We start from the raw sequence: 11074 nt of genomic DNA, 5'->3' as shown, positions 1-11074 counted from the left end.
GGAGGAGAAGATCCAACAGGCAGGAATTGTGCAGCAAGATTGATTTCTTTAATTATTTTACTAACTCTTTTATAGACTTTTTTTTTCATGGTCTAATTGGACAAAGGACCAGCCACCCCTTGGGGGCGATTGGCTAAAATCCTAAAACATCCATTGTCAAAATATTTTTCTACTCTACCATAAACAAGACTTTTCAAGGTTGCAGGTGGCTTGGTTGTTTACATTCCCTGCTACCTCTTCTGTGAGAGAGAAAAATCTCTCATGGACTTAGAAAATAACAAGAAAATCCTCGCTAACAGCATTTTTGTACCTACAATCCTCCAAGGCAGGGTGATGTCTAAACACGGATACTGTAGGGAAGCTGGGGAAAATGGGGATTCCTGTGAATTTCTTCAGGCTTACAAGGAAAAACCCATCATCTCCTGTGTCTCTTTGCCTTCTCTGCTGTTGGCATGAATGCTTTATGGTATAGCTATATGGTATAGCTCTGTGCATTTCCCCAAGCCTCACCTGCCTCAAAGGACCCCCAGACATCCTGAAGCTGCAGTGACGATAACACTGGGGCAGAGCAGGTGCCCTTTAGTCTCTGGATCCCAACTCCTGCGTCATCTTTCCTTCTCCTGCAAGTTGTCTGAAAAAGAGATGTTTAATTATTTGGTTTCTGTAGTTTCAGGCCTCTCCTCTGGTTCCCAGGCTTCCACTGAATCACAGAATCCCTGGAACAGGCAGGTCAGATGTAATCAGAAGCTTTTCAGCTCTCCCTGATTCTGCCTGGCTTCTGCTCAATGCCACACACACTGATTTATCACATACTATAGCACAGCACCTGTTTGGTATCAGTACCTCCAGAACTAGTTTCCCAAACTCTCTGGTTTCTTTAAACCATGCAGGAAGCCCAGCACAATGCATAGAAAGGAAAGAAGAGCCTAGGCTGATTAGAGCTTTGAAGCCACAGACACCTTGTCCCTGTAGCAAGGGCAGCAGGACACAGGTTGCAGATGAACTCCTTTTATGAGGCTGCTAGAGCCAATAAGGTTGTAAGAAATGACTGTACGTGAGTGAAGATCATCTAGTGCTGTTCTGCTCAATAGAGAGACAAAACTAGAGACAAATGCTCTGGATTCACTTTCTGCTTTAGATCTTGTTCAAGCAGCTGCCTCCTCTCAGGGGCCTATTCCCTCATCTGTATGTGGGAATGTTTCCCTGTCCCCCAGAGGATGCTGTGGTTTCTAAACATGAAAAGCATCTGCTATAAAGAAAAATCTCCTGGAAGGGTAGAAGCAAATAGAAAGGGTAATAGAGATGGATGCCCTCCTGGGGCTGAAAAATGTGAAATGCAGCAGAAGCAGGAGGAGGTCTGTGGCCACTTGAGGTTGTTTTTCCTTGTCTCCCTCCCCTGCTGGACAGGAGGTGCTGCGAGCATTCAGTGATTCTTTGTTGGCATAGCAAAGTCTCCAGAAGGGAGCTGGGGAGAAATACCACTCCTTCCCCCCAGTGTTCTAAAGCTCTGGGCTACACGGTGCAACAAAGTTACCAAGAATCGCTCCCTTACATAACACAACTCCCGAATGTGAGACGGGGTTAGAGGCTGGTAACACCAGGGGGGTTCCCTTGGAGTCCCTAGGGATCACTTTCTCTGCCGCTCCTTCCTCTGCAGCGGGGGTCCCCTCACGCTCTTTCCCTGCCCCAGTGTGGGAGGCTGAGCCTGCTGGAGGTGCCCATCTGTCCCAGAGACATTTTCGGCATCTGCGCATCCCTGCACAGCTCCTGTAGACGCTGCTGTCCCCTGAATCCAGGCAGACTGGGCTGCATTTGCCTGCTGCCAGTGTGAGGGGAAGAAAGAGCAAGAGTTCATTAGGGCTTGACCTGAAATGACATTCTGGTGCTTCTGCTTTTTGTCACAGCTTTGGAACCTGAGCAGCATCTCCGTCCCTGACACCCACTGGCCCTTGGAATGCACACATGAGCCCACGTATCACTTCTGGTGAACCCAAGTGGCCGCGTCAGTTTGAAAGGGCAGCTGTTGTTTCACTGTTGCATTTCTTGGCTGGTTACAGTCCCTCCTACCTGTACTACAGCCTGTGCTTGAAGACACAAAACTGCCATGACGCCTTGAGGAAAGGCATCAAAAGCTTGACAAAGGCTGAAGGGAACACTCTGATTACCCCTTTTCCCAAGAGGGTTCTTTAGCTGAAGTTGCTAACCAGGACCAGACTTGACACCGCGGCATGGGCTTGTGGTTGTTTTATTTCTCGAGCCCTCAGTCCTGCGTGGGACTCGGTAACCGGGTGCTGCAGAGGCTCCGGCAAGGCATCAAAGACGCCTGCCCCGCACCCAAGGGTGGCGCAAGATCTCCTCCAGCGCTGGCCTGTCCGCGGGGTGCTTGGACAAACACCAGCGGATCAGATGTTGGCACTCTGGGGAGAGAAGCCAGAAAGCGCCGGTCACTTGCAGAAGGCTCCTGCCCAGCTGCTCCCGGTGCCCACAAGGCCCGGGCCGTGCTGCGTGTGCTCAGAGCTGTGCCGGCCTCCCGGCTGACTCTGCCCTTTGCGGGACAGTGGCACGGCAGGACACGCGCCACCTCCTTCAGCCAAGCGGGCCACACCGACCCCGTCGTCACGGGCCGCCTCCTGCGGCCAGCCCTTGAGGGCAGATGGGCCTCCCGCGGAGCTGCGTGAGGGCCACGCTGGGCTGCGCGGTGCCATCTGCCAAAGCCTGCCTTCTTAAGGCTGGACACCAACCTGGAGAGACCTGCTGCCAGAAGAAGAGCTGCCCCGACACGATGTCACGGTCCTCCTGGAAGGGCATGTTCCCGCAGACCATGACGTACAGCAGCACGCCCAGGGACCAGATGGTTGCCGAATGGCCGTGGTAGCAGCCAAGGCAGATCCACTCGGGTGGGCTGTACACGTGTGTTCCTAGGGGACACAGGCAGCGCTGTCCAGGCGCAGGCTGCTGGCTTCCAGAAGCAGGGGCTGCACCGGTGGCCACAACTTCCCCCCGAGGCCACCGGGCGTCCCCCAGCCAATTGGCCAAAGCCAGGAAACCATTCTTCAAGGCAAACAAGGCCAGCGGAGCAGCCCAAGCCCTTGCAGGCCTGCCAAGCCGAGCGGCCGGGGCCTGGCTTTGGCAGCCCCCCTCTGTGGGCAGGGCTGGCAGCCGGCTCCTGGGGCACAGCATCTGGCCCGTGCCAAAGGGCAGCCGGCAGCCGGCTGAATGCCGCACCCCGCAGCCCAGGAGGGAACGGGGCTGTGCAGTGCCTGGCACTGGGAGCGGGGCCCGGCCTGTGGGCTCACCGGCAAATCGCGTGAAGGCCTGCTCCTGGAGGAAGGTGCCGCAACCGAAGTCGATGAGCTTCAGGTCGCCGCTCTCCGGGTCCACGAGGAGATTCTCCGGCTTGATGTCCCGGTGCAGGACGCCGCAGGCGGTGCAGTGCCGCACGGCCTCCAGCACCTGGCAGAAAAGCCAGCGCGCCATCTCCTCGCACAGGAACCCCTGCTCCAGCAGGAAGGCCAGGAGATCCTGCGATGGCTCCGGACGCTCCATCACCAGCAGGAAGCTGTCAGGCAGCTCAAACCAGTCGAGGAGCTGGATGATGTTGTGGCAGCCAGAGCCCACCTTCTCCATGAGCACGATCTCCATGGGAACACGGGTGCCGTCGGGCTGTGAGGAGGAGACAGTGCCTCCAGCAGGCCTGATGCTGCCCTGTGCCTCCGCTGCCCCGCGCCTGGGATGCCCCAGTGCCCCCTTGGGCAGCCTCCCTGGTGCTTGGGCTTCCTCCCGCCCAGGGGATGCTTGGGGGGTGCCCCCCTGCCCGGCCCCACCACCGGTGTTCGGCATCCCCGGGCCCGCCGTGCTCCGGCTCGCACGCTGAGCCCACGCCCGCTCCCCCCGCCCTGCGCCGCCTCCCGCCCTCGGGGCCCGGCCTTATCCCTGCCCGCCGCGCCCCGCTCTGTCGCGGGGGCCCCGCTCACTCACCAGCTCGTACCACTGCAGGACGCTCTCCCGGGCCACGCGTTTGATGGCCACCTGCAAGCCCACGAGAGACGGGGCTGAGCTCAAGCCCTGCCCCGCCCCGCCCCTGGCCCTCCCCCCGCGCCCCGCCGTCCGGGCCACTTACCGGGCTCCCGTCTGAGAGGCGGATGCCCGAGAAAACGGTGCCGAAGCCACCGCTGCCCAGCTGCGGGCCCAGCTGGTACAGCTCCTGCAGCTTCTTCTTTTGCCCTGCGACCGAGACCGAGCCATCAGCCTTGCGCCCAGGGCCCCTCCGGCCAAGTGCCCGCGAGTGAAGCGGGCCGAGCCACCGCGGGCCACGTTGCTCTGACCTGCTTCCTGCTGCGCGCCGGGCAGCGGCCACCGCCTTGCAGCCGTCGGGCTGGCGAGCGGCAGAGCTGGGGCAGGGGAGCGCGCAGAGGCGGCTGCAGGAGCCGGAGGGCAGCGGGGCAGGGCGGCACCGTCGCTGTCCCCGGCATCGTGGGCTGGACTCTGCTGTTGAGGACTGCCGGGGCTACAGCCCGAGGACTCGCACAGGGGGGTGTCAGGAGCAGCTGCAAACCAGGGAGGGGTTTTTTGAAGCCGTGGCCTCAGAAGCACTGGAAACAGCCAGAGACTCTGCTGCTCTCAAGGGCCCTGGCCTGGCCTGGGGATGCCCCTCAAGAGCCCCGAGGGAGCCTCAGACAGCTCCTCAGAAGATCTCACCTGCTACCAGAAAGGCCTTCCTGGTAGTCGGTGGCCGTCTCGGAGCAGCTTCCTGGAGATGGAGGAACCTCCTGGGTCTCTTGAGGGACGTCTCCGCCACCAGGCACGGGCTGTTGCCAGCTGGCACAGCCGGCACAGCGTCCTGGGAGCTGTGGGCTGGCAACTGCTGGCTCCAGCTCACTTGCTGCTCCGCCACCTGCTCCTGAGAAGGCTCCCCTGGATCGGGCTGGGCTCCCACTTGGACTTCTGGGCTTTCCCTGGCCACGTCAGTTGTCAGGGTTGCGCCCGTATTGTTGAAGTCCGTGAGTCCAAGGGAGCTGGGAGACCTGTCCACAGGCTCTGCACCTTCTGCAGGCTGACAGGTCTCACTGAGTGTCTGCAGGGGATAGAGGCTGTCAGAGATAGCCGAGGCTCGTGGCAGGATGGAGGATCTCTGACAGCCTGAGCTTCTTGCCTGGATGGCGGGTCCCTCGTGGTGTGCCATCCTTGCAAGGCTTGAGGCTCTCCCAGGGATGGAGAATCTTGCTGGGAGCAGCCTCTTGAAGGGATGGAGGCTCCTGGAGGAGCTGGACGAGCCACAGCAGGGCAGGTGGCCTCGCTTCAGCAGCTCCTCCAGTTCTTTCCACAACGCCTGCCACATCCCAGAGTAGAGCGGCACCCATGTCCCATTGTGAGCCCAGAGCAGCAGCATCAGTTCCTGCAGCTCCTGGGCCACTGCCACGCAGGGGCCGCAGCTGCAGGGGCTGTCCAGGGGGCTCGCGGGAGCACGTGGCCGCTTGCGAGGGGTCGCCCGAGGCCTGGAGCACCTGGGAGCCACAGGGGCTCCTCGCTTCCTCCGTGAGCCTCTGGGCTGCACCCCGGGGCGCTTGCGCCTCTTCAATGTCCGTGCCTGCCGCCTCCGTGGTTGCCAGTGGCCAACGGCCCACCAGACAGCCACAGTGGCCAGCAGCAGGACAAGCACAATCACCAGGACGCCACCGTCACACATGGCTCCGGCACGTCCCATCGCGACTGCACTGGCAGCTGCAGGTGCTGGCCTGTGTTACGTAGCGACTGCGTGGTGATGTCACAGTGCCGTGGGCCAGGACAGCCGTGTGACATCCCAGCCCTGCCTCTCGCCAGCGCTCAGCCCCTTTGTGCCATCACAGCCCTGTGCCCACCTCAGGGATCAGCAGAACCAGCTCATCTCTGAAGATGCACATGGCCAGAAAAAGCCTGGCAGTAAGAACAGGAGCTCAGCCTGCTGCAGGGAATCATTCCCTGCAGCAAGTGGCACATCAGGAAGAGTGCTGCTGCCACCAGTGTCAAGCCCATGGCTCCCAGGACACTGCAGCGGTACCAACTGGAAACACCCACTACTCTGTGCCTGAGAAGTTCTTCCAGAGACAAAGGGAGTTGAAGTTCCTGTGTCTCTGCGGAGCTCTCCTGAACTGGCTGTCGAAGGCAGGAAGAGTTTTCTGCAACAACTCACCAACTTCTGCGGTGCCTCTTTTCTAAATAAGTCAGGATTTCCCAAGGAGCGCTCATGGTCCTCCCAGTGCTCTGGTTTTGACAGGCATAGGGTTCCTTTTTTCCCAGTTGCTGGCACACGCTGGGTTCAGATTCACAATGGGAATGCTGTGGATCAAACAGGGGTGGTTTGGTTTCTGCTGAGCAGGGCTTGCCCTCTTCAAGGACTTTGCAGTGTCCCTTGGTACAGTGCATGTTTTCCACTGGGAAGGGAGGGAGGAGTGTTGAAGACAGAGGCAAAGAACACATTAAACACCTGTGCTGTGTCCCTGTCCCTGTTTGTGAGGTGACCATCCATATCCTGGAAGGGGACAATGTTATTTCTACAATGTTTTTTTCCACTAATATGTTTAAAAACACTCTTTTTATTGTGCCCCACATTTCTTCCTCTCCAGCTGAGCTTTCACTGCACCAAAGTTCTCCCTACAGTGGCAAGAGACATCTCTGTGGAAGGAATGAGAAGGAGGTGTCTTTACAAACTATCTGTGGGCCTGATGGTAGATAAAGCCAGATACTGATAGGTGAAAGAAGCAAAGCGAGGAACCACAAATTCCATAGGAATTCCACTAATTGACACAGACTGTTACTCACTCAAGACTCTGCTAATCCCTGGATTTAGAGAAAAAGAACAGAGACACGAGGAAAAGAATGAGGGTGGGGGGTACACATTAGAAAGGGGGTTTTTATTAAGCCATTTGGGAAGTCTGTACCTCTCAAGTACCTCAGCCAGTGGGGAAGGAGAGAGGGAAATGCAGCTGGGAAATTAGGAGAAAAAGGAAGCTGCGTCCTCTAACAATTTGAGAGATCCCATGGGAAATGCCCATGACTTCTCCCTTTATTCGAATAAAACAGGACTGCTCTGTCTCTTGTTTGGACATAAACCTGTGGTGTTTGTGGATTAATTTTCCTGACATCTGTATTCTTCTGCTGACCTTGCTTCCACTGGGCACACGGCTTTCTTTTCCATCCTCTTTCCCAGAGAAGATGCCTTCTGCCTCGTCTGCTTGGCTTCCGACATTTGGGAATCGCCTGCTCCTGCGCCCTTAGGAGGTGATGTTTCAAAATTGACCAGCACTGATGGACCCCAGCACCTGCAAAAACATTGTCCCTGGAGACCCTGCTTACCAGTTCCCTGAGCAGTCTGAAGTCTGCTCTCCTCATGCCCCGAGCTGAGGTTTTGCTGGCCCTTTTCCTCTTGTCAGAGGTTGGAAACTCGATTTATCTGTGGTCACTGTGGCCAAGACGGCCGCCAGTCCCCACTTGGCTCAGGGCACGTGGGACTCAGACGGCAGCCTGGCTCCAGGGGGGCTGAGCTGGAGAGTTCTGGGCTGTGGGGGGCTCCCCCCTTACCTGGGAGGAGGCTCCCTGGGGAGGAAGAAGGGTCTGGCATGAGCCACAAGGCCCCTGGCCAAGGGACGGTAGCGGGGGACATGTCCGTAGCAGATGCTGTCTGGCAGGAGCTGTGGCAAGGAGTGGGTGTGGGGCTGGGGGTGTCACAGAGCTCAGGGAGGGTGTTCCCGCAGCCCAGCAGGCAGAAAGCCCCTGGCTCACAGCAGGAGCCAAGTTCCAGGTCACCAGGAACAGCCTCCTCCCTCACCAGTGCTTCCAGCCTCCCACAAACGTTGGTTATGCTCATGGGTGCTGCCAAGGTTCCCTATGGGAACAGGGCTGGACACCCTAAAAAGGGGGGTCAACACCCCAGAGGCAAAGCCAGCGCAGGGGGGAATGAGTGGGATGAGTGTGAGAGGACCACCTCTACCCCTCCCATCCCGCACCAGGGAGCAGGGACCTTCCTGGGACAGCTCCAGGAGGATATTCAGGACCATCCTTTCCTGGGACAGGGGTGCCAAGGAGATCCAGGAGGGATCAGTGTCCAGCTCTGTGTCCTGGGACACCCTGCACCCTGTTCCCCACAGCCCTGATTTTCAGGAAGGAGCCACAGGAGCCTCCTGGCCATTGATGGATTTTTCTTTCAGGAATTCACTGTGGAGCTCGTTTCTCTTTTTTTTCCTCTTTCTGAGCTCCTGTAAACACGGCATAGAGCTGGAAGGGGCGGGGCGAAGAAGACCCAGCTGGGGAAGTCTTGACGGGTTCTGTGTCTCTGGCACCCTGCTTTCCTCCTCTCCCTTTCGTAGAGGTGTGGGCTGGGAACGGAGCATCTTCCCCGGGTGGCCGCGGTGCCCCGGATCCCTGCCCTGAGTGGAGGGACAACACCGGGCGTCTCTGGCCTGCCCCACGCAGCCAGGGTGTCCCACAGAGCTCCTCCACACCCCTGCTCTTGGCCGCCAGGGGCCTAATTAGTGACGTATTAACGAGGGACGAACTAAGGGCGCTAATTAGGGAGGGGAGGGCGGGGAGGGGGCGTGGCCAGGGCCTCAGCGGCGCCGAGGGGGCGTGGTCTGAGCGGGGGCGGGGCCAGCGCTGAGGGGAAAAGGGCGGGAAAAGGCTCGGTGCTGCTGAGGGGAAGCGTCGGGAAGGAGGGGACAGAGGCATGTTGTTGGGAAAAAGGGAGACACAAGAGCTCTTGGGGGCCTGAAACCACTAACAGTGGTGGAGGGGAGCCCAACACACTCCTCCTATGTATCCCTATCCTTTACACAGGGAAAGCCGTGGCTAAAATCCAGGAAAAACAGTGCTGTGGATCCAAGGAATCAGAAGCAGGATCTGTGTGGAGGGTGCCCCTCACGGGAGGCACATGAATCGAACTGAGCGAGGCTGGGGCAGGAGGGTCACGCCCAGCAGAGAAGGGGGACCCTCTGTCCATGCCAAGGCCCAGGGCAGCCCTGTCCCGGGAAGCGCGCAGGGAGCGGATCCTTGAGCTGCTGCACGTTCGCGCTGCCCTCGCTCAGCCGGGAGCCCCCTCATTGCCCAGGGGGAGCTGGTGGCAGTGGGGAGTGGGAGAGGGAAAGATCTGTCCTACGTCTCCATGGACTCCGATGCCGTGTTCATGGGCTGCGCCAAATGGCTGCCCTGTTGGGAACAGAACCAGAGACCTCCATCAACATCCTGATTTACTGCTCCAGAAAAAGAAAAATCCCAAACATTAATTCCAAGGGGGATAATTGAATATCTCCTCGGCATCTGGAGATCTATTACCTGAATCCAGTCATGAGTTTCCTTCAGGTCTCCTCCCTCGGGACCAGTTAAACAGGAGGTGGGGTTAAACCCTTCCCCCCTACTTAATTCTAAATCCTCCTGTTCCATGAGAGGCTCTTTTGGTCAACAAAGCCTCAACTTGATGTGAAGCTTAAGGGTTAGAGAGCCTCCTGCCGTCCTCAGTTACCATGAAAGCCGTGGCTGCACAATTTTGCAAACAATGGGACCACCCCTCGCCGAGGGGTCTAACATTTCAGAAGAATGGGCCATCGGTTTTCAAGTACCGCCCCGTGGTGTTCTTGCACGAGAACTCCTCTGGCGTGGTCCTGTTCAACATCTACATAAAATGCAAATACTTCTTCCCTGTCTGGAAGGGCTAGGGCAGGAGCCTCAGTTCATCTGCTTTTTAACACTTTAAAATTCTGCCAGGTTCTCACCTGGCAGGATAGCAGTGTTATAGGGAGACATCCGTGGCTCCAAAAGACCTGCCTTTAACAGGGACTCAGTAACAGGCTGTAACCCCTTCCTTCCCTCCTGAAAGAGGGTATTGCTTTTTAAACACCACTTGTCCTGGTGGCTTCAAAGTGATTTGGAGAGGTTCTAGATCGAATTTTCCACATTTCCCTGGAACTACCCACACTTCTGGGTTTACTTCAGCATAGGCCTTCTCCAGCATTTGACAGACAGTTACAGCAGTGGTAGCTTCCTTATCACCTTTCACAATATTAATTTACATTCCCAGTTTAGCCATCAAATCCCTTCCCAGTAAATTACAATCACAATCAGGAACAAACAGAAATTCATGCCTTTCAAACCTATCCCCCACATTTACCAATAGTGGTTGAATAAAATGCACCTGCTCCTCTATCCCACTTGGTCCCTGAATAATCAAAGAACTTATTGACAGTTTCCCTCCTTAGGCCTAAAGTTGCGAGCGGATCGAGAGGTCCCGTGTGTCCCAGGGAGCTGACTTGCTCTCTGTCCACACCTGCCCTGCCTGTTAGCAAGGGCCCCAGTGTGGTGAGTCCCTGGTACAATGGCAGCCCCTGACACCCCTAACAATCCATTTCCATCAAACGGTGGCTCTGCGGTCACTCCCGCGTCCAGTGTCCTTCTGCCCTGCAGATGGCACTGATCCCTTCCCCATCGCGGTTTCGATCGGCTCTGCTCTGTGCTGCCCACCCCGTCCCCTGGATCCTGGGGGTCCCCTTGATCCCTGAGGTTTATAACCCAAATCCTCCACCCTGGCCCCACAAGCCAGTCTGGTGCAGGGTCATCTGCTGGATCCCTGCCACCTGTGTCCTAGGGTCTCTTGGTGTCTTGTACTGGGTTCCCTCCACTTATGCCAGGGTGGGACTGTAGGAACAATACCTCCTTGTTTTTCCTGCCCTGGAAGCTGGGGATACAAGGGACCTCCTACTTTGTGGCACTGTCTGCCATTCCCAGGGCCACACAGAGATACCCAGGGACATGCTGGAATGATACTTCCTTGCTCCATGGCGGCTCCCAGTGTCTTTCAGTGGCATCAGTAGGAGCTAAAGATGGCCTGGATGCGCTCCCCAGCTGGGGGTTTGTAGGTGCTCCCTCACCCTGGGCCACCCATCTTCATTGAGGGTGTCCCCAGCACTGTGGCACTGCCAGTATGTCCTGTCATCCATGCTGGAAGCCAGCTCGTGGATGGAGACCACCATGGGGCCCCAGGATGTCCGGAAGTTGCCAGGAAGAGGGAGTGGGCTCCGGGCTGGGTGGTGGGATGCCCGACCCCACTGCC

General features: G+C 57.5%; 1 protein-coding gene across 1 annotated transcript; it reads right to left on the bottom strand.

Annotated features, from left to right (window-relative positions):
• Positions 1-2313: 2313 nt before the first annotated feature.
• LOC309585785 (serine/threonine-protein kinase pim-1-like) lies at positions 2314-4183 on the bottom strand (the record flags this gene model as incomplete). Its single annotated transcript, XM_082303646.1, has 5 exons — positions 4121-4183; positions 3979-4029; positions 3297-3663; positions 2742-2918; positions 2314-2417 (listed from the first exon to the last, which is right to left on the bottom strand). The coding sequence occupies exons 3-5, from the start codon at positions 3640-3642 to the stop codon at positions 2314-2316; spliced, it is 627 nt and encodes a 208-aa protein (XP_082159772.1). The 5' UTR covers positions 3643-3663; positions 3979-4029; positions 4121-4183.
• Positions 4184-11074: the final 6891 nt, after the last annotated feature.

This window comes from Coloeus monedula (genome assembly GCF_965178545.1).
Source record: "Coloeus monedula genome assembly, contig: HAP1_SCAFFOLD_330, whole genome shotgun sequence".
Taxonomy (NCBI): Eukaryota; Metazoa; Chordata; class Aves; order Passeriformes; family Corvidae; genus Coloeus; species Coloeus monedula.
This window is presented reverse-complemented; position numbering and strand designations above follow the sequence as displayed.